The sequence below is a fragment of the Antedon mediterranea genome, chromosome 10, assembly GCF_964355755.1.
Source record: "Antedon mediterranea chromosome 10, ecAntMedi1.1, whole genome shotgun sequence".
In the NCBI taxonomy this organism is placed as follows: Eukaryota; Metazoa; Echinodermata; class Crinoidea; order Comatulida; family Antedonidae; genus Antedon; species Antedon mediterranea.
In genome coordinates, this window is record NC_092679.1 from 22,985,196 (window position 1) to 23,008,727 (window position 23,532).

Genomic DNA, 23,532 nt, shown 5'->3' on the forward strand with positions numbered 1-23,532 from the left:
CATTTTGACTTATTCTAAAGTAAATGTAAAAATTGATTGAATCAGGTTCACGAAATGAGGACAAAATCATGTCAGTTAAGATCACTGGCGTACAGGCTTGTCTTACCTACTGTAGGCCCTAAAAATTGTTACCAACTGAGGTGACTGTCATCGATCAGGTAGACATGTTTTAACATTCTTTTCTTTATCAGAGTAATAAATATGTGTTCAAACGGTGCATTAATGTACGTCTGATGTTAATTGATCACACAAGTTGAGTACTACACATCATAACTCTAAAAACGATTCATAACAGCTTTGTTATGTATGCTTTGTAGGTAATTTAAGCGCTAATAAAAACCGGTAAACTGGGTTCCACTTAATTAGGCATTGTTAACCTTTAACACAACTTAAACCAGTTATTTGAAATGGGTTTAGTTTCTGCTGCTTCCCAGGTAAATTATTTGCACACTATTTATCCAGTTATTTCCTTGAAAATGAAACAATCAACTCAAGAGTGTAAACAAAATCTAAAAAAATATTGAAATATTTATGAGTAATAATAGGATATTGAATCCCAAGGTGAAGTACAACCCCTGATTAGAAGAAAATGAACCATCTTGGTAACCCCTTGTGTAATAAATTATATAGTTTTATTGGAAGTTTCAGGTTTAAAAAACATAAATCACTGAAAAAGTTGTTTATGTTACATAAGCTTGGTTGGGTCTGTCTCTGTTGAATAAAACAAAAAATATTTCTTACAAAAAACGCTGATGTAACAGTAAAAAGTATAAAGTGAAAGGTTAAACAAAAACAGTTAGTTTCATGTAGGGGATGAGCGGCTTTAATGAATTGTTAGGTATCAACGCTAGAATGATTTTTGCAATTGATCAAGAACTTTGATGGAAAAACGAATGATTAAAACTTATTTTAATGACCATTTAATACAAATTGTAGTTAATAAATAACTCATATGGCTCCAACATTTGAAATAGGAGGATGTGAAACTAAAAGTTGATTTTATGTGGTCTTTGAAAATATATAGACAAAAAATGTACAATTAGAACTAGAAAAGATATAGGTTTTGTTTATTGAACGAATCAATATTTCACAATTTCAATTCCAAAAGATAAAACAAAAAGTGTTCTATTTTAAATTTGAAGATACTGTATATGGGAGGCATTTAACTTGTTGAAATGACTTTATAACAAGGGAAATCAAAGAAGATATATCAAATTACGTCCACAAGTGACCTGTGCTTGCCTACCTATAAAACATTGCTAGTTAACTTTCATACCTCTCAATTTGTGGTAAAATTGTTTTTAATGAGGTTGAAATGTTTGTTTCTGAATGTGTTTCTGATTTGTAAACAGGCATTTCATTCATACAATTTTATACCTCCGTGTGTACGATCATTTCAGCAAACTGGGCTAATGTTTAAGAACTTACATACTGTACTCGTTCAAACACTATTAAACTAGAAGCTAACTTTCAAATAATTTATTTAGTTTTCTTAAAATTCCACTCGCCATCCAATTAAAAACCCATTTCATACACATCCAAATACAGCAAGTGATTGCCAATTACAGGATGTATAAACACAGCTATGATGGTTTAAAACTATGGTAAGTTTCAATTGAGGTGATGTAAAAACAGTTGTAAGTTGCAACCTTGCCACTGAGATCAGAATTGAACTTAGATATTTAGATTGGAAGGCTACTGTAGCACATTAACCACTAAGCTACCTTTCTAATAAAATGATGAGTTGTTAGAATAATGAGAAAATCTCCGGATTTGAACCCAGAATTTTAAGAAGCAAGCATGCTACAGTAGTTTCCACATTTATATTTTCCTAATTTCTAAAACAATTACAATAATTAATATCAATAACTGTATACTTATGTCAAGTATATAATTTATTAAGTTGTAAATAATTTTACCTTTTTAGTAGTATTGAATTAAAGAATTTGAATTGCCAATTTAAATTCCAGTCAGTCTAAATAAATTGAAATATGGGATAGAATTAAATGCTAGTCACATACCAACATTTACTCAGGAAAACTTTTACCACAACATAATAAGTTTGATAAAAAAAGTAGAATAACGAGGAATGTGTTTCTACTGAATAGTAGACCTAACATTAAGGTCCTGTTTCATGCTGCAAAAAAATAACTGGTTAATAACTGTGTGAATAAATTAACCACATATTCTCGGGAGCAAAAACAGTACAAATTTTCAATAACCGCTTAAATGGCAGCCTGAAAATAATGGTAAAAATACCTGATCGATTCGGTGTTAGTTAGAACGCTATTTAACCAGTTATTTCTGTGCAACTTATTTGACTGACAACTGCTGACCTTGAGTCAACTACAGTATAGGTAGTGATATCCCCAAATATGGTAGTGATAGGATGTCATCATGTCCATATATGGGCACATCATAAAGGTTTATAGTGCAGACAGAGCTACATTTCCATTCCTTGAAATGTATCAAGAAAAACACATCAGTTGTTACTTTTCCATTTCCATTAATTCTATTTTTGCTCAAGCTTAAAATATTTATCAAGATGTTGTCATTTGTCAAACATTTAATTTTTTAGAAGAAAATATTGACAGAAGAAAAACAAATTTGATTGACAGACGGAGATCAAGACCATGGTCAGTAATGAGCGAGGAATGTCATCTAATAAGCCAATAAAACCAGTATACATCAGAATGTTTACATTGATAAATCATCATGACAATTTCTAATCCATGTATTTTAATATTCAACATTAAAAATAGGAAAAACAAGATAAAAATCGACCTTTAGAATATACATAAAGTATTACATGTATTTAGGAATAATCATGTGACCTTCAGGAAAGGACCACTTCTAAAACTAATTAATGGGTTGTCTAAAAAGTAAATCTTTGTCGGATTCATTCAAGGGTAAAATTTTTGAAATTTATTTTTATCCAAAACAGTCGAATCTACCAATACCAACTTCTACCAATACCGGACTCAATACCAATACCAAACACTACAGTACCAATACTAGACTCTACAAATACCGGACTCTACAAATACCAGACTCTACCATTACCGGACTCTACCAATGCTCTACTACTCTCTCTGTAAACTGGAAACAGTCTTACAGTATACCAGACTTTTCTTGTTGTCCAAAATTATTATTTATAAAAACCCATTTAGAATACCAGAATTTCCTTTTTTGGTGAATTACGTTTTAAAAATAAGTGAGCATAACATTTGGAATTAGAGGTAGTTATAGTAAGATTGAATTGTTATGATCTGTTTCTTTGTATTCTTTGATGTCAGATCATAAACTTTCTATAAATGTATGATACAATGATGGTAACATTCTACTACCACTTATTAAATGGTTATACTGTATATTCAAAGCCATTCTCAAGATCACAAACAGAAGTCCAGCAAAGATGATAGACAACCAACAGATCTTTGATCAATGACATTAACAGGGAGTCTAGGCACATTTCAAAACCTACAAATCCATGTAAAGCAAATGATAGTCTAGAAATTCAAAGATACTATTTGGCCTTTGGGAGGCAAATATCTTTAGAGATTTTCATGGTTGACCGAAATCCAAAAAAAGTAAAACAGACAGCAACAAATTCTGTTAAATTGAAGATAGGCCTATATTTTTTAGGAAAACTAATGATTTTTATCTTATTTTAATTTTACAGAACAAAAAAAAACACTTTTAAAACTGTAACTATTTCTATGATCAAATGAATATGTATAAATAATGTTTAAAATCAACTAATAAAATGAATACACTTAGAATAGGTACATTAATATTTAAATGTGCTTGTTTTTTGGAATTAAATTAAAAGTAAATTTATTTATACTGTACCCAGAGCCCAAGGGAGATCATCCTTGAAAAATGAAATCATTATAACACCCAAGAGAATAAAATATTAATATAAACAATGTTTTAATAATTTAAAAAATTAATAATATTTTATCAGAAATGCCCTTGACTTTGAAGCTTGTACTTTAGCAACATTGCTTCCCTTCACCCAGGAGTATAAGTAGGTACCTCGGAGGATTGAATGCCAATGTGTTGATGTAACAACTATTATGTTCCTCCCCAAGGTGCATAGGTACAAAGTATGTGTCCTATTGATGGTATTGTGGGTAATAAATCATGAAATACTGTATGCAGCTTGGGAGTCTGTCATACCTGTATAGGAATGGTAATACTACAAAAAAATATTATATTTATATGGTTGAACTTAAAATACTGTATAGCATTAGTAGAAGCCCTATTAAGTGCCTCCTTTAAAATAGATGCCTCCCCTAAATAGGAGTTTGTGGTAATGTTAGAACATTTTATGTTTGTAGTAAACTTATGATGGTTATGAAACACTGAAATAATAGACCAAACATCAATCAATATAATAAGATTTCCCTGTTGTTAGAAGCCTAAAGGAGTAGTGCAAAAACATATAGCAACAAATTTTAAAACTTGATATGACTGAAAATACACACAATTGTAGTTTTGATATTCTTAATAGTCTAGTATACTCGGAATATTGTAGACACATCATTTTAATAATTTTGGAATAATTTGTGCAACCACAACAATTTTTTTATACTTATCGCACCATATTTCGCAGATTTTTTTTACAGGAATCTTTCTGTCCCCTTTGTTTAGTCTCTTCAAAATATATAAATCAAAGGAATTGACTATAGTAAGTATAGATAATAAGCTAATACAGACAGACATTGATGGGTCAAACAATTGTTAAAAACAGGGCAAATGTGAGAGCAACACAATTAGCTATGGCTTTTGATTGTAGCCAAATTGCTCCATCAAGAACAGATGTTAAGATTATTGGCGTTCTGTGACTTCAGCCCTGCTTTTGGACAACATCATTTTCATTGATATACTTTAGTAATTTAGAACAATGATGAAATTGATATCATATTGTTTTATATTATCAAATAGAAACATGATTTACAACATGGAGAGAATGTTGTTATTTATGGTATTGACTTTACAAAAAAAAATGTTTTATCTGTAAATAATTTTTTGTAAAATGGCCTATAGAAAAAAAAAACAACATTTTTATTATATTTTTTACAGGGGCAAGTAAAACAGCCAATTATTTTAAAATTAAATCATTTATAGACAAACTTATTTCAAAACAAACAGAAGTTCAAGAATCTTATACGACCACCTAAGTAGCATTCTGTCTGCATGAGTGTCCAGTAGCTACATGATAAGTGGAAATCAACTGCCGGCCCACACTAATCTCAAAGCAATTAATAGGTTTTCCAAATCCAAGCACTGACAGTTACAATAGTACACTTACCTATTATAATATTAGCTGGAGAAAAACAAAAGCTTTCTTAGAATTAAATAATGACAGCATTGTTTTGGAATGTTGGAATTTAAAAACAACCAATTTATTCACTTAATAAGGAAACATCAAGGATGAAAAATAAAATGGTTGGTTGACAAATAAAATGGTTGGTTGAAAAATAAAATGGTTTTGGTTGTAAAATAAATTAGAATAATAACCATTTTAATTGTCCGGTTACTTTTTTTCTATTCTATTCCTTTTTTCAGTAAAACATAAAGAAAGAAAGAAAGAACGAAACACAAGGAAGACACAAAGATGTCATTTACCAAAAGGCATGTATCCCCAAAGGTATGTCTCTCCAAAGGCGTGTCTCCTCAAATTGGTCAGAGTAATTTGATATTCTTGTGCATAGATTTCTGGGGTTCGATTGATCAACTATCATCTCAATCTCACTCTTTTTAAACGGATATTGTGTAATAATGATCGCCACATTTTAGAAGCTGTTAAAATGACACTTAACAAGGTGATGACTGCCTTTGTTCCAATGATGTAGAAACATTTAACGAATTATAAAATTTGGAACATGAATCATAAATTACCAATACTTTCCAGAAGTACTATTAAGTATTTGACATATGGACAGATAGACAGACAGAAATGTATGTAGGGAAACTAAAAATTAAATGGTCGGTCCAGGGGGCATCAGTTTCGACCACTAAGGAGTTGAGAGGGGCAACCAAAACATGGTCCGGGGAAGGAAAAAAGTTGTATTGGTCAGTCAAAAAATTGTAAAGACAGCTAATATTGACTTTATTGAGTCTATTATTATAGTAATATTTTTTGGAAATTTTTTTTTTTTAAATTTTAATTTAAAACTGGGCAAAAATTATAATATAAACTATTCATAAATAGTCAACATTTAATTTACTGTAATTTGCAATAAATAAACAATTTTTTTGACCTAATTTTGGACAAAGCTTGAAATGCATTGTGGGTAAGGTGATTGCATACTGTACAACACAGACAAATTAGTGGTTAAAGGAAAGGAACAACCTAATATTTTACCTAACTATTATAAAAGTAACCCTACCAACTTAATATTCAGAACAATTTATGTTTAAATCGGATTTGTAGTTTTCTAGTAAACAGGATTTTAAAGCTGTTTTCAAGACATTTGAAAATCGCCATCTTGTGCTCATGGCAGCCTGTTTGTGACGTCAGATACGGCCGACGAAAATTTTAAGATTCGCGGTTGCATTCGGCGCTTCTATTGGATAAGCGAATCCGCTAATATGATTGGCTAATAACGCGACATGCGGTCATGCAGGACGGCGATGACGCGGTATGAGCATGCGCTGGCTTGGTAAACAAACCTTCGCTCGATCTTTTCTTCTGCAAGCCAATTCGTAAATCTTTCAGCTATTATTAATCTATTGTTACTTTTATTGCCTAGCTGTTTCAAACGGGATTTGGTAGGGGAATTAACTGGCAAACCTTCCAAACGAAGGCTGTTGGTTGACGATGCAGTGTCTACTTTATTTTCGTTCAACACGAGTTCTAGGCCTAGTAAGGCATACAGTACAGATACACTGGCCGAAAGTACACCATTCTTCGACGGCTTGTTATGCTCGAGAATGTTCTTCTTCTCTTCTTTTTTCCTCATCTGCACAACGCAAAACTAACTCTCTTTCTGTATATTCTGGTTCCAAATTTTCTGAATTATAAAAACTCCAAGCCATATTCCGAATTATTAGGTATGTTAGGCTATTTAATTGATTTTATTTATGGTTATATCCCGCACTTCCATATTGAAATACTGTACTAAGACGATGGACGCTTGGATTTGCTTGAATGCGTCCACCTAATCTGACATCACATATTTGCTCTTAACCTGTCAAAATGGCGCTGTTCAATTTCCGATATGTTGTCGTTTAAAAGTCTATTTTTTAACTAAATTGCTTACTATTGTACCTTGAACCATTGTAATCATGTTTTTATTACATTTATCTATAAGCACAGTGGCACATTTAGCCCAGGGTGTTCCTTTCCTTTAAGGGTACTAAAGAAATAATTGGTTATATTGTACAATTGCCAATTGAAACAGACCCAATGACATCATTGAAACAAAAAGTAGAACTTCAACCTAATTAAAAACAATTCAGCATTTTATATGAAAAGTTATTTTAGAATTACACGACAGATAAAACGTATTTAAAATACACAAGAGACGTTCAGCCCACGCAAAAGACAAATGTCAAATACTAGCTAATGTGTTACTATAGACAATTACAATCATTAATGTACTTCCTAGAATAGACTTTTATTATAAATAAAGTAGTACAATTATTTTTTATTTATTTATTTATTTTTGTCCTTTGCCAGTGGAATACTGCAACAAAAAATCCCCTAAAAAATAGGGGTTGGATGGTTGTAGTATTGTATACTTCCCCTTGTTTGATTTATGTGACAGTGTCTGCTTAATAGGGTGTCTCAGTGGGCCTACAGTATTAGGTGTGTCAGTATTACTGTAACAAAGGAGGGATTCTATTTCTACTTTAATGGTCAGAGTCAGACCCACTTGGCAAAAACAAGACAGTTTTCAGGTTTTGGTAGAATAACATTCTTTACCAGACCTGAATATTTCAAGTTTCTGAGTCTAATTAGCCAACAAAGAATAGATGGAAACAGAGTTTTCAGAAAACCTCTCCATTGAACATCATTAAATGGTGGTTTGCTTTCCTGACATTAATATTTAGTTTGGACTTAAAACATAAACTTTGCACACAGTCAGTGCAACAGTATCATTATTTAATTACTGAATGTTTTATTATTCTTTAATAGAAATTCTTGAATTTAGTATCCTGAACACTTGAGCAACAATAAATTTCCCAAAAGTAATCAAAATTCCATTGAAGGTTCAAGAGTTATTTTGTTTCAATTTTTGACCAGACAGGTTGTAGTGTCACATAACTGTTTCATTTCTGTTTACTTTAAATAAGAAAAGTTTATATTATAACAATGGACCTATTTTCAAAATTCCAGCTAGGCCTACAAAACTAAGCCTAGTTAAGTTAGGCCTAAGAACGTCTACAAGAGAACATTCGACAGAAGCTACTTACTGTAGGTAGTGCATTGTTTTATCATAATTAACCATAGAACATATATTTAAGACAAAGAATGACTTTATAATGTTTTTAGAGTTATATATAATGCATTATTTTCACAAAACGTCAACAATTACAGGTAAAGTGTCTTTATCAAATCAAGAGATCCTGTCAACAACTGCTCTTCAGAAAAAAATTAATTGTAAATTAGTGAAGTCTGACTTTGTTTGAAGGAGAGTTATTCTTTAGTGCCACTTATATGCAAGTTAATTAGACAGAGTAAAAGGATATTTCTACAATGGAGGACACCACAAAAGAAATTATATTATTCAATTCTAAAAGTGGCAGAATACAGGATGACAGAAACTACAAAGAAATTTATTTAATTACGCGATACCTGTGTGAAAAGTTAATAATTGGATGAATTATCAGACAAATTACTATGTTTCAGGAATTAAATTTGAAGTGCCGAAACTTCAAAAGTTAAAAAGTCTAAGAAATAAAAGGATAATCAATCCATTAATTGTTTGTATGTAAAAAACAAATTTTTGAATTGTTAGTCATAAAAACATATGGTATTTTTAAAATATGTTTAAATAACAACTTTTTAATCAAAGTCAATAACAATTATTGTGTTATACAAACTTGGATTGGATATGAAAGAATAACTTTGATATGTCTTCTTTACTCAGTTCATTCTCATTCTCAGCAAGTCAATGATTTTTTAAATTCTTATCACTAATCTCAAATTTGAATTAATATTAGTTATCATTTTGCTATTTTTGTTTCTACAATTAAAATGACACAAATATGTAAACAGAGGGCGACATTCCACAATTCCAACTTCACTTAAAACAATCTGATAAATGTAAATTAGCTATATACAGTAATATATTTAAATGACTTGATTCATACTACTAGTCTCAAGTAAAACTTGAGCCACTCCCTGCATAAATATTAATTGCCAAATATTGTTCTTATTATTTAAAAACTGTAACAAAAATATTAAAGTTTTGAAATAAAAAAAAAAAAGTTTCGACAAAGATTGTCAAAAAATAATGTCTCAATTCGTTGGTTGTTATGCTACAAATATCTTCTAAAATAATAAACATTGAGACATTTATGATTTTTTTATTTTTTATGCAAACGCATGGTATACTGCAAACCTTGCTTTACTAGCGTTATTTGTCCTGCAAACTTGTAAACAATTTTGTTTACTTCTTCTGGAGTATTGAAATAGCGAGCCAAACTTTTACGAAAACACAAGGTGTACTCTAAAAACATTTATTTGGCATGAAAATGTTTAGTTCTAATCAATATAAATTGTTTCTGAAGTTATGAAATGTGGAGATGACCTTTTTAGAAACAATTAACCTAATTTATTTTCCATGCAAACTTTTAAACAATAAGATTTTCAACTTACTCTTTTCTTGTTGTTGGCGTTCGTTTGCTACTATTCTTCTCAGCTAATTTCTTTTTGTATTCTTTCCTTTTATCGCGCTTAAATCTGGCTGCATCAAACTCTTTACATTCTGGAGAAGAAAAAAAATATATCACTAACCTAATTATAAATGTTAAGAAATTGTTATACCAAAACCAATGCTAGTATGTTTTGTCGAACATAGCATCCCATCATTTTACGAGTACATTATGTGTGTCTGTAAATGTATACTCCTACAGACTCTAAACTGTATATTAGATGGAAAATTATTTTGTATGCATATGATATACATAGATTATTTCTATTGTTATTTATTTGGATGTGTGTCTTTCAAATTAAAAGTAATTAAAATAAGTAACACAAATTAACATTTATTTTCAAAGACAAAAGAGACATTTATAATGACATACCTTCTATTTTTGTTATTCCATTTCGCCTATATCGTATTAATTCTTTTATTCTAACCTTTAGTTCTTTTTCACCTAAGAAAAAATGTTTAAAAAAAATGACGGAGAATGAAAACCAAGTAACTAATTTTGCTCTACAAAGCTACAAAGTTAACTGAGTGGAATTATAAGAGAAATTTGCACTGGTCGATTGGAATTATAGTCATTTTAGAAGTTAATAAAGCTACGTTCACACACAGCTAGCATTTAGCATTACTGCGATGTTAAGTATGTTTCTAAAGTTAGCTGCCTGTTCACATGCACAATAGTGATCTAGATTACAAAAATTATTGTAGTCATTTTCCTACATACATAGTTATTTTCTATTAGAAACAGGCATCAAATCCCTAACTCTTACTGATCCAGATAATAGATTCTGATTGGTCAACTTTGTTTACTGTATCTGCAATTTAATTTCTTTTGGATATGTGTTGTAATAAAAAAAAAACTTACGTTGCATATTTTCAAATAACTCTTCGTGCTCTTTACTTTTTTGAAATTGGCAAAATTCTCGCATCCTCTCACGCAACTCTGATTCCTCTTCTGAGATCTTTCTCTTTGGGGGGTTTGAAGAAAGAACTACAATAAAAAATAAATAAAATTATGATATTAAGGATTTATTGTATAACAAAACATTTTTATTTTTCAATCCAATTGCGTTTCATATAAACACAAAATATTCACAAAGATGTTTGTGGCGGCTTGGAAGGTACTACAGTAATTTCAATATTTATTCATCACATTAGAGCTCAAATGTTACCGCCATTTTTACAGTGCCATCAGTGCCCTCTGAGTTGGCCTGAAAACGAATAACAACCCCTACCATGCAGGGTCAAACTTGGCAAATAAAGTGGAGGGGTGAGATGGGAACTATGTCATCTATTTCAACATTTATTCATCACATTAGAGCTCAAATGTTACCGTCATTTTTACAGTGCCATCGGTGCCCTCTGAGTTGGCCTGAAAACGAATAACAACCACTACCATGTAGGGTCAAACTTGGCAAATAAAAGGGAGGGGTGAGATGGGAACTATGTCATCTATTTCACAAGACATTAAGTGATAATCTTTTACTAGCTTTCTTAATGGTTACCCCACACTTTGATAACAGTAGAAAATGTTTACAAAAATGTATTTACCTTGTGGTTTTGTGCTATTAAAAAAACTAGGAACTAAAGAATATTCTCTTGATATTTGTTTTCTTCTTTGTCTTTCTTTTAAGAGTTTAGTGTACATATCTACATGGGCAAACCTAAGAGCTGGAAAAGAGAACAACACATTCAATAACATCAGTATAGCACAATTATGACAACAAAGACAACAAAGAGAACAACACATTCAATAACATCAGTATAGCACAATTATGACAACAAAGTTACACAATATAGTAGTGACCACTCAGTTCATACAACAGTTTTATACATCAGTGGTGTTTTTTAAGAATTTAAATATTCATGATCATCTATGTTTATGGTCATAACAATAAATTAATTACCTTAATCTAAACACAATCAGCCAAAATAATCAGTTTCAGCTAATCACATAGACAAGGATATTATGCATTTCTTACCTGCATCTAATTCATCATCTTCTAAATTGATTTGTAATTGACTAACTATTTTTTCTGAATCATTGTCAAATTCCTGAAAAGTAGAAAATTAGATTGTCAGCAATTATTAAAAAAGCAAACTCACAAATGAAGTGATATAAGCAAAGATCTGTGGTCTTTGCAAAACAAAAAGGGTTTATCTGTGGATGCGACACAATCAGTTCCACGCCTCCTAAACTTTTTGACTGATTTTCGATTCACCAATTGGCTTCCCAAATGTTTGGTTAACGCGCCGCAGAGAATATGTACATAGTACAGTACTGTACGATCAAAGGACTGTTACGAGTTTCTATATTGGCAAGGCGAGCTCAGCATCCTATGTATGTTTATCTTACCCTTTCAAAGTCATCCCTTAACGGCATGAAACCTAGTTGCTGTTGCTCTTCTAATAAAATTTCTATAGGTTTTAATGTTGACCTTAAACTAGGAGATAAGGGACCTGAAAAACAAAATATGAAAATATCATACATGGGGCTACCAATGCAAGTAGCCGAAATGTAGCAATATAATAAGTTATTTTTTTATAGTTTACAGTTTGGAAAAACATATACTTTAATACTTACCATCAATTGGTCCTGTGTGGTCTTGTACTTTAATGTCAAATGACGTTGGTATGGTTACTGTAAACAACAATATATACAGTATTATCAATTTAAAGTAATAATAATAGTAATAATCTTTATTTATGAGTACTTGTACTTAATCTGTGTATAATCTGGTTTGATTTTCTGTTTTAACATATTTCAATTAATTCTGTATTTATACAACTTTATATGTAATGTAAGACTATTTTTTTCTGAATTGTATACTATATCCGGAGTTGGATAGCCGACTGGTTAGGACACTTAACTGTCATACAGATAGACCCGGGTTCAATTCCCGTCAACTCCCTGTCCACTCAGCTGTAAATTAGTACCTGGTTAAAAATACTAGGGAGAAAAAAGGCCGCGTGGAAAGAAACTGGCCACCCTACCACATAATGCCGAGGCTTAGTACAATGAGCTCCTAACAGCTCATTCCCCTACGTTCTACCACATAATGCTGAGGCTTAGTACAATGAGCTCCTAACAGCTCATTCCCCTACGTTCTACCACATAATGCTGAGGCTTAGTACAATGAGCTCCTAACAGCTCATTCCCCTACGTTCAGAGAACACGGGACTCAACCTTACCCTTATACTATACCCAATATAAATCATAAATACCTTTTCCTATGTTACTATGCACAAGAAATTCTGTATAGTGTTCCATGGCTTGCTTGGCTGTTTTGGTGCCAATATTACTAGCAATTCCCTCCCTGTAAATCAAACAACGTTATTTTTTGTGATGCGTAATTAACCAATCAGGTGTGTTAAAATACTTTACAATATTAAGGTGGCCTTACCAATTGCCAAAGCCATAGCTCTCAATGGCGTCTAAGAGTTTCATCTCCTCTTGGCTTGACCAGTCCTCGTACATTAACGGTATCGCACCATTATCCTAAATTAAAAACAACAAAATAAACATTAAAATGAATAACACATTCAAAGTGACAGATCCAGAATTTTAAAATAAGGGGGAGGGAGGGCTGCTAAAAATTTAAAAAATTTAATTTTTAAACTTCATCCTTAAACAAATTAAAAGGAGTAAAATATTTGCATGTTTCAAAATAAAGTTTAATATCAAACTGAAAATTTACTAAAAAATTTTAATTCTATTATTATATTGAATCACATTAGGTCCGAGAATATTTTATATTATATAACACCTATATAAATTCCTGTCATTTGATTGGACGAATGTGGGTCACATGGCGTGCAATAGTACGCACTATTCAACGATCGTTAAATAGTACTTTTTGAAACATTTTTGTGTACGAAAAAAAAACGTCTAGATGTTATATAAAACAAATAATGAATGTTTTGTATTCGTGTAATGGTACAAATAATGGCACTTGGTGAATGATGAAAGGTTATATCAACTCGGCTTTGCCTCGTTGATATAACCTTTCATCATTCACCTCGTGCCATTATTTGTACCATTGCACTCATAAACATTCATTATTTGTATAATAACATATGTACTATGATGTACAGTGTTTACATATTTAAGGAGATATGGAATATATTGCACATGGTACTATGATGTACAGTGTTTACATATTTAAGTAGATATGGAATATATTGCACATGGTATTATGATGTACAGTGTTTACATATTTAAGTAGATATGGAATATATTGCACATGGTATTATGATGTACAGTGTTTACATATTTAAGTAGATATGGAATATATTGCACATGGTACTATGATGTACAGTGTTTACATATTTAAGTAGATATGGAATATATTGCACATGGTATTATTCACATTCATAATCATATCATTTGCCTCAATTAATAACACTGTTACAATACATGGCTACAGTATCAATGTATGCCAATCTTCAAACATAAGGCTTTTGTTAACTACAGTAATACCATTTACAAATCGCACACACAGCTATTTCACGCTTCAATGAACATGGAAGACCCCCTTTGCATCTGCTGCCCTCATTTGCATATGAATCATGTATGGATGTACTAATTAACATTATTGTTGTATGTCTTATGATGATGCAGGCAAGCATTACAAATTATAATTATCATAACGCAAATTGCTTTGCTATTTTGAATTATTAATGTATTATATTTTGAGGTTTTTTAATAATACTGAACTTCCTATAATAACAATAACATAATTATAATCAGGATGTTGGAATTTCCTTCCTTTTCCATCTGGAATTTTATCCATAAATTTAGTTTGTTATATCTATAAATTATGGATCTTTTTAAGATTGTTGTTTCAAACCTGTTAGTGGCGGTATTTATCGCTGTTGGTTTTGATTGAATAAAATAAAATAAAATAAAATAATGAGAATAACACTATAATATTATTAAACTGATTACCATATGACTAAGTATATTCCCTGGGTAGAAAATTTAGCCTAAAGTAACTTAAGGAGTGAGATTATTCTCCAGCATGGGACTATATTCGAGTAAATAATTTGAATTATTGAAATTAATATTATTTTATAATTTGATTAATTACTAACTCCAATCAGTGACCTAAATCCCATTTTGTACGTCAAAATATATTTCTAATAAACTATAGCCATGAATAAAAATTACATTTATAATAAATATCTATTTTCATTTACATTAAAATGTACTTACAGAGAAATCACAAAGAATGTTTCAAATTATTTAATTAAATTTCAGTATTTCACCGAGCGGTTTAGAATTAATTTACTTTGCCTGATTTGTTTAAAGAATATTTTTTAAGTGATATATTTTAAAGAAAATTAAAATTTGGTCCTAAAAGTGATCTTAAATTGGAGGTAAAACTGAAATACAAATTACTAGGTATACTTTATAACACCATAGAGAAAAAAATATTTATTTTTTCCTCCACGATAACACGAAGCATTTCTATTATATGTTCCACGACAACCATTTACGTTCTATGTAAATACTATAATAATCTCTCAATATTTTAATCTATGCTTAATCATGCATGACCAAGAATGCTCCCCTTGGAGGTTTGAATTTGTTGCATGTTATTATACCACACACAGAATTATTTTTCAATGGTTGCACACATGAAAAAGTAGTTTAATCATCTTCAAAGCTTGAACACAATTTTAATATTATCTTTTATCCAATTTTTATATTATTGGAATATTAATCTAGCTTTTAAAATTGTTATGCATTTGCATCCATATTAGGTCATGGATGTGACTTTGTCATTAATACCTTAAATATATCATATTATTTTGTATATAATATATTACAATTTTTGTCAAGGTCCAACCCTTACAAATAATAATTAATAACTAAACTGATTTTTTTGCTTGATACTGTATTTTAATTGTTAATTTATTGGTTGAAAATTGAGTGTACACTTAATTACTTTGATGATGGGATTAGCTAATATATCTGATGGGATTAGCTAATATATCTGATGGGATTAGCTAATATATCTGATGGGATTAGCTAATATATCTGAAATTGTACTAAGTTTGTAAAAATGCAAATACAGTACACATTGTAGTATTTTATATATTAACACCTATATAGATTCCAGCCATTTGATTGGACGATTGTTGGTTACATGGCATGCAATAGTACGTACTCTTTAATAGTACTACCTCCCTCCCCCTTTTGTTGTATGAAAAAATATCTTCTTGTGTACGAAAAAATGAAATTCAATAGCAGTACGGTCTGTTGATCTGCGAACGGAAACGGCAATGCACACAACACGACCTCTCCTTCATACTGTAACAACAAGGTCAGTGAAAATAGAATTTCATCTTTCACCTCATGAAATTATTTGCACCATCGCACTTATAAACATTTATTATTTGTATATACTTACCAAGACTTCATAGTCATGAGACTTGAGGTGTGTTCCAATTTCCGCACCAGCAGAAAAGCACTGTAAAACAATTTTTAGAAAAAGAATTATTACAAAACATCGGCATAAAAATAAAATGAAAAAAATCTAAAGCTATGCTTTACTAAATGCTAGGTAAAATGTTATTATTTATGCAGAGGGTACACAGAACACAAAACAAATTCATTCAACAGTAAACAATTATTTAAAGACCTGAGCAAACTCACTGACCCATAACAAATCACTGGCACACCAGGGTCACTCCCAATTATATAAAAAAAAGATGTGCATCCAAAAATATAAATACTGTACTAAAGTCTACAGTACTACCTATCGCATTCATTATATTAAATCCGATCAGGCTATTATCCTCACAAAAGCACAGATTGGTTTTTTGCAGGCCTGAACAAAAGATAACAGAAGGGGATTCCTGACCTATCTACACGTACGTACTGCACTTCCTTCTATGTAAATGAAGGTTACAACTTGCCTGTAAACAAAGATCGAAATCAGCTTCGGAACATTCGATGCATTTCACTCTCACGCCTTTCAGCTCCTCTTGACAATAATTACAGTAAAACTTGGTCGAAGGTTCTGAAATAAAGTAAACATACATTTATTCACAGTTATTGTACGTTAGCTAGAAACACAGAAAAATGGATTTAAATACAAAGGTACAAAGACAACCTACCGGCCATTTTCGCCGTCCGTCGAAGATGACCCTTGGCATTAGTGATGATGTCATGAGATCCCACAATGCATCAGTCATTGCGATCAACAAACATGGCGGCCCACTCGGTGCAAGTGAGTGTTGAATCTTTGTTAGAAAATCAAGTTCAAGAAGTTGCTCTAGATGGACAAGAGACGTATAACAAGTAGGAATATTTTCAATGAATAAAAAAATGTTTAATACAATTGTCTGCTAAGTTTAGCTAGCTAATAGATAAGTAAGAAAGAGGCTAGGCCCGGCGCTAGCCATACTTCTTGTTCATGCATCAACCAACCACCACCGCCCTCCCCCTGGCTGGATCTGCTGCATATGCAAGATTCGGTTAATGATACATATGGCATAGGCCTACGTTGGTTTAGGAATATATTTGTTTATGAATAATGCTAGCACTACCAGCTGTCATAAATAAAAGCTCACTTTTTTTTTGCAGGCCTTTGTCTATGTCTGAAAACTTGGCAAAGTTAGCACAGAAAATTGACTTTGATAAAGTTGAAGAAGAAGAGAAAAAAGAGGAGGCAGATAATGCTGATGGAACCACATCTTTTCAACATCCTCAGTGGCCATGGGAGAGTGTTAGAAATAAACTTAGGTAAGGTTAATTGAATTATCGATTTTACAGTAAATACAAATTATCTAATAATGTTATTAATTAGAGATTTTTATGTTAATTGTTAACTTGTTTAATTTATAAGCCTAATTGATTTTTAGCACACTCTTTGTAGAAATCCTAATCTCATAATACAGCATTATGATAAACTATTTATATTATTTTTATACGTTGTTAATTGCATGCAATTTGTCTTTTGAGCAATATTTTGTATGTCACATTTTATATTGAGAATAATGAAAAGAAATAATACTATTTTACTGTTTTTCACTTAGGACTGCATTCACAGAGATTTGTGTATTGTCTGATATACTTCACATTGGCCAAGAAAAGAAGTATCTAGTATTTGATCCAGTCAACCAAGAGGCGCCTCCTCATAGACAAGTTCTTAAATTAGTTACAAAGAAAAAAGTAAGAATAGATGGATTTGTGCTTGATAGAGCATCACAAATTATTGTACTCCAATTAAACCTTGGTGGACCCCAATGAACCATAACAACAAACCACAATATTATAATGAACCACAGGGTACGACAAATTACTCCAATGAACCACAGCAAACAACAATAATAAACCACAGTGAACCCTAATGAACCAGGGTCCCACAAATTACTATAATGAACCACAGCAAACCTTGTTCTTAACCCAATTAAAAAAACATTCACCTGTTGCACAGCGGTGGTGGCGAGTGACCGTGAAGTCTTTAACCCATCAATCCTGAATGGTTACTTGTCCATATATTCACTCATTGTACAAGAGAAACGGAATGAATTAAATAAGTTTACCTCTTTGTAGAGTTTAGCAACTGTGGCCGATATTTTGCTGAAGGGTGCTAAAATGCTAAGTAAGCCTCCATCAGAAGCAAATGTACCAGATTTCCATGCGGAACTCCTGAAACTCTGTCAGCACTGGCGGTTAAAAAAAGTTGGAAACAGTATACTGGGTGATCTTAGCTTCAAGTCCGGTGAGAAACCCTTAGATTGGCATAATAAATATTCCTTAAATAACTTTGAAAGAAATCTATGTTGCTAAAGAATCAATTAAATCGGGTTGAGATTTTTTAGCTGATGTTGTGTTTAATATCTTACTAATACTACTGGGCCTAAATATAAAATAAAGGGTCCTATAGAAAATATAAAAATATAAAAAACAAATTTGGGTTTGGCCAACATAACAAATTTATTTTTAGGCCTTTAAATCATCTCTCTCCAAGTTATTTTAAACATGTTTAGATGATGTTTCACCTGGATTTGTTTTTTATTTTCTTTTATTTTTTGTAGCTGGTTCAAGATTTTGGCATAGTGGTGTATTTGAAGTAATTAAAACATCAGATATTGACACGCAAGATCCTACTGCAGTTGGTATAAATAAACGACCACTCCAAGTTGTGGTACCTACTGATCTTGAGGGAACTAGTTATATACAAGTTATTATACAATCAGGTTTGTTATTTAGATAACTTAGAGTAAACCAAACATACGGCTGCTACATTTTAACATTTCTGTTTTTACACATCAGTTATCTCTTAAAGATATTTTGTCCTCCTGAAAAAAATTATTGAAAACATGTGTAAAAACATTTTAATTTCATATAATAAAATACAAAATTGTGTGTTTTTTTTTCTGCAGAAGTAAGTAACCTTTTAAAACTACAAAATGTTGCATGTTTTGGAGGACAATACATTTTGACTCAACAATGTCCCTTATTCTCCACTGTATTTCATATTTGTTATTGATTGTAGGTGATGCAGACATAGCCTCAACAGTTGTCTCTCAGATGAGTCGTACCAAAGTATCAGCTAATGCTCATTGGCAGGAGAGACTGGAAGCAGCTCAAAATGTGCTATTCTGTAAAGAGCTTTTCTCTCAGGTATGTAAAGTCATTTGATTACATATATCACAGTATTAAGTATTTTGACAGATGAGGTGATGGTAGCCACTAAGCTGTGTGCGCTAAAACATCTCATGTTTGTTTGAGCCCATCAGTACTTTCTATACTTACCCCTTCTTGTTATCTAGCTTGTAATTTGTGTTGCATATTCTTAATTATAAATTAATTCCTGTCATTTGATTGGACGATTTTGGGTAATGCAATAGTACGTACTATTTAACAGTCGCCTTGTAAAAATAGAATTTCATCTTTGACCTCATGAAATTATTTGTACCGCACTCATAAAACATTCATTATAGCATCGCTAATTAAAAATTCTAAACAAGAACCACCAACAGTACAGTGCACAAATAGCACAATATTAACAGTTTCAGAGGGCAGGGGAATTTTTCTCTCTCAATATTTTTTATCCACCTGCCGTTGCCACATTTTGTTATTTATAGAAATACTGTATACCATGTTTCAGATAAGCTAAGTAAGGTATGAAAGGCGATAATGTTGTATTTTATTTTTAGATTGCAAGGGAAGCTGTCCAGTTGAAGTCCCCTATACCACATCTTGTCATCGGTAACCAAATAATATGCTCATTGTTCCCACGAGTACAACTCAGGATTACACTATGTCATGATTCACAAGCTGACGATGGGGTAGGTCAAAAGGTTATAATATAAATTCAGAGTAGAAATTTAGTTTGTTTTGTTGTAGAAGTTTGTGAGGCAGTCACTGCAATAAACAATGTGTATGATTAATACAACCCAGAAAAAAGCTTACAGAGTAAATAAAATGTAGTTGCTGCAATAACTGCAGTAGAGCAATGTTGACAATTTTAATTTGTACCATGTGCAGGGGTGGTTCCGGAGAGGAGATAGGCACCACTGGGAGATATGGCTTAAGCCTGTGTATTGTATCATGATGAGTACAACTACTAATCCCCCTATATCTCATCTGATCCTCTGGGACAACTATAACTAGAACAGGTGTGCTTATTTCTTTAACCACGCTGTAAATTTCCTGGAATTGCTTTATTTAGTCTGTAAATCTAACTTGTCGGCTATTCTTCGATTCATCCACCCAGATCCCAGCCATGCAGGCAAGTGACCAGAACACATCATTGGAGCATTCACTGCATCAAATGCTGAAAGCTTTGCACATAAGTAACCAGTACACAGCAACCCCTCATCCAGTCACCATGTCTCACGTTGTTAGTAAGAAACGTAGGCTAGCTGGACCTACTGCGTCTACCAAGAAAGAAGTTATGGACAAGCAACCAGGGTAAGCAGTAGAGGCATATCCATGATTTAAAAATAAAAACAGGGTGCGACAAATCCAAGAATCAATGTGATCTAATTTCGCCATTGTTAACCATAAAAAACAAACGGCCACATTACGTTGAAACACTCGTCAAATCACTGAAGTTATGCAACGTTGGGTTCAGTTGCGTTCTGGATGCGAGGCCATCTGGAAATATTGCGTTGGGTGCTGTATATACCAGAAAGTGATTGTGTAATGATAACAACGGACTAGCATGGGATAGGCATGGGTTCGAGCCTATCTGTTCCATACTGATTGTATCATTTAGGCAAAGTGCTTTACTATCATTGCCACATCCTTCGTACGGGACGTAAAGCCGTTGGTCCTGTGTATAATATGCATGTTAAAGAACAATAGGTACACTATTCGAAAGAGGGATCGTCTCCCAGTGTGCTGATCTAGTGGACGCTGCACTTCTACCTGTCGTGGGTCTGTAAAGAGCCTAATCCGAATTTCCTCTGTTTCCAGATAAGCTTATAAATAATAATAATAATACTTTTACCATATATTATTATATTTAAAACATTTATTCATTATTTTTCAGGGAATGCATTCTTGAAAGAATAATAAAGCAAGCTAAACATATAGTTCTTAGAAAGAGGTAGGTAAAAAAGAGGTTTGCTGTTCTATAGCATAGCGGTTAACTAATAACACAGAAGTTCATGTGTTAAAGGTTCAAACGGTCAATATGGAGACATGGGCGCAAACCATTAATTGTAAATCATGTGAAACAGTTTTGTTTTATTATAAGTTTTTGAAAATCACAATGGAAAACTAGAAGGGCACTCAGAGAGCTAAAACCTCTCCCTATGTATATGAAAATTTAATGATGTGTTCCCATACAGCTATGAAACCATCCTATAAAATCTTATAAAAATCGGGCCATAACTTTTTGAGTAATCCTAACAATTAAATATAGAATGAAAGAAACAAACACAAATTAAAACATAACCTCCTTGTCGGAGGTAATAATATTTAAAATTTTTTACTTTATTTGAAGGGTTGCAAAAGTGATAGATGAATTTACAAAAGAGCACAGTGATCCAACGTTAATTGCGCATTGGGGATCGTTCACTCAACCTCTGCAGTCTACTGTTATACTAGATATTGTATCCCAGAGATACGACCAAATACAAAAGTAAGTTTATTTTCTGCTTTTTCACTGAACTTCATGATGTCATACTTTTATGTGTATTAACTGGTCAGGGTAATTTTAGCTTGCAGCTTTTAAATATTTCCCATTTTCCGATTTAACTGGGAATAAGTTTATTATTATTATATTAATAGAATATATCTTTTCATATTTGAATATTTGAGCCAAAATACTTTTTTTTATTTATAGAACCCTGTTGCAACTGTTTGTTGAGTGTGACCATGTCAGAGCCGTTTTACGAGATGGACGAGTTACACAGCTGTCACATGAAGAAGAAGATCTATATGATCTCCTTCTAACACAGGTATATTAATGGGGATAGTTATTCTAGGGGTAGATGTTGCTCTAAAGAGGATTGTTTTCCAGGGCCTAATCATTAAAATTCAACCCTTGCAATTGTTTTTAATACTGTGGTCATTTTCATGTACAAATTTTAATATTTACAGGTGGTTCAATATTTTAAATTTTTTTACAGGTGTCTTTCCATCAAATGAACACATTGTCATTTCTTGCTAAGCTTACACGTATGAATATTCTTCAACACAACATGCAAGTCGGCGTGGGTGATATGGCAAAACTTGGAAATGCTTCTTCTCTCCTGCTGTCGACACCGAATGGAAAATAGTGAGTTATAACATGTAATATCTTATGAGGCTGTTAATGGCTATTGACTAGGAGCTTAGGAAGGTCTTTTTATGCATGATGTATTTTTATACCTTTTTATATAATATTATATTTGAATTTCTTAGGCTATAGTAATTGAGTTTACTTTTGGCGCCCATAGCCAACGACGAAATTTATCTTTTTATTTTTTTAATTTTTTTATTCATACTCATCCAACAGCGAGTAACTCGCCAATTACAGGATGGATAAACTATTTAATAATTTATCGTGCTTATAAACTAAGTCTCATTTGAGGCTTAGGGAGTGGAGTTGAAAGATTCATGAGTTACAACCCTGCACTAGGTCAGGATTGAACCCGGGACCTTGGGATTGGAAGGCAAGCAAGTTAACCACCAAGCTACAGCTCCACTATTTCTGTATATATTTTGTTGTTGTATATTTTTATGGCTAAATAAATAAATGAAATGAGATTGGTTGCTGTACTTATTTGCTGGGAATTTGGCAAGGTCCAATTCGGCAAGGTCCAATTAGCTTGTGTTTTTATAAGAAAATATAGTGCATATCTCTTACTCAGTCAATGGTCACTCCACAGTTAGTAAACAACAAAACTGTATTAATTCTTTGCCATTTTAGGATTTATTATCTTTAATTATTTTTTAATTTTAGTACAATTTCTGTTCGATCGGATCCACTACACGGAATTAAAGTGTTTGTTCAAGGTACAACAAAGCCTGTTTTTTCCAGTATTGAGAGCAATAAAAACATCATCACCGATCCCAAATATGAACACTTTTCAACGTCCTTCAGAGAGGTAGATTGGAAGAGGATACCAGGGAGAAATTTTATACACTCTATGGAATTGTTGATGAGTTCTCTGATGTAGTAAAATGGTGCAC

The 23,532-nt window shown here is 32.0% G+C and overlaps 2 protein-coding genes across 2 annotated transcripts in view; one reads left to right on the plus strand and one right to left on the minus strand.

Annotated features, from left to right (window-relative positions):
- LOC140061029 (transcriptional adapter 2-beta-like) overlaps positions 1 to 17,019 on the minus strand; it is a 30,380-nt gene extending 13,361 nt beyond the window's left edge. The window contains exons 1-12 of the mRNA XM_072107432.1: positions 17,013 to 17,019; positions 16,812 to 16,915; positions 16,304 to 16,363; positions 13,292 to 13,386; positions 13,113 to 13,204; positions 12,472 to 12,528; positions 12,244 to 12,347; positions 11,870 to 11,942; positions 11,439 to 11,558; positions 10,753 to 10,878; positions 10,264 to 10,335; positions 9,836 to 9,944 (exon numbers count right to left, since the gene is read on the minus strand). Coding sequence (XP_071963533.1) covers positions 9,836 to 9,944; positions 10,264 to 10,335; positions 10,753 to 10,878; positions 11,439 to 11,558; positions 11,870 to 11,942; positions 12,244 to 12,347; positions 12,472 to 12,528; positions 13,113 to 13,204; positions 13,292 to 13,386; positions 16,304 to 16,363; positions 16,812 to 16,915; positions 17,013 to 17,019 — 1,019 coding nt within the window. The remainder of the gene's footprint in view (positions 1 to 9,835; positions 9,945 to 10,263; positions 10,336 to 10,752; positions 10,879 to 11,438; positions 11,559 to 11,869; positions 11,943 to 12,243; positions 12,348 to 12,471; positions 12,529 to 13,112; positions 13,205 to 13,291; positions 13,387 to 16,303; positions 16,364 to 16,811; positions 16,916 to 17,012) is intronic.
- Positions 17,020 to 17,092: 73 nt separating this feature from the next.
- On the plus strand, positions 17,093 to 23,519 carry LOC140060097 (mediator of RNA polymerase II transcription subunit 17-like). Its single transcript, XM_072106166.1, has 13 exons — positions 17,093 to 17,196; positions 17,482 to 17,640; positions 17,934 to 18,069; positions 18,454 to 18,622; positions 18,939 to 19,100; positions 19,400 to 19,527; positions 20,064 to 20,195; positions 20,624 to 20,820; positions 21,404 to 21,460; positions 21,860 to 21,997; positions 22,202 to 22,316; positions 22,488 to 22,636; positions 23,303 to 23,519. The coding sequence occupies exons 1-13, from the start codon at positions 17,105 to 17,107 to the stop codon at positions 23,517 to 23,519; spliced, it is 1,851 nt and encodes a 616-aa protein (XP_071962267.1). The 5' UTR covers positions 17,093 to 17,104.
- Positions 23,520 to 23,532: the final 13 nt, after the last annotated feature.

Coding starts and splice junctions, on each gene's coding strand:
- LOC140060097 (XM_072106166.1), top strand. CDS start 17,105: ATGGCGGCCCACTCGGTGCAAGTGAGTGTTGAATCTTTGTTAGAAAAT. Junction 21,998..22,201: donor AGATACGACCAAATACAAAA/GTAAGTTTATTT, acceptor TTTTATTTATAG/AACCCTGTTGCAACTGTTTG. Junction 22,317..22,487: donor ATGATCTCCTTCTAACACAG/GTATATTAATGG, acceptor ATTTTTTTACAG/GTGTCTTTCCATCAAATGAA.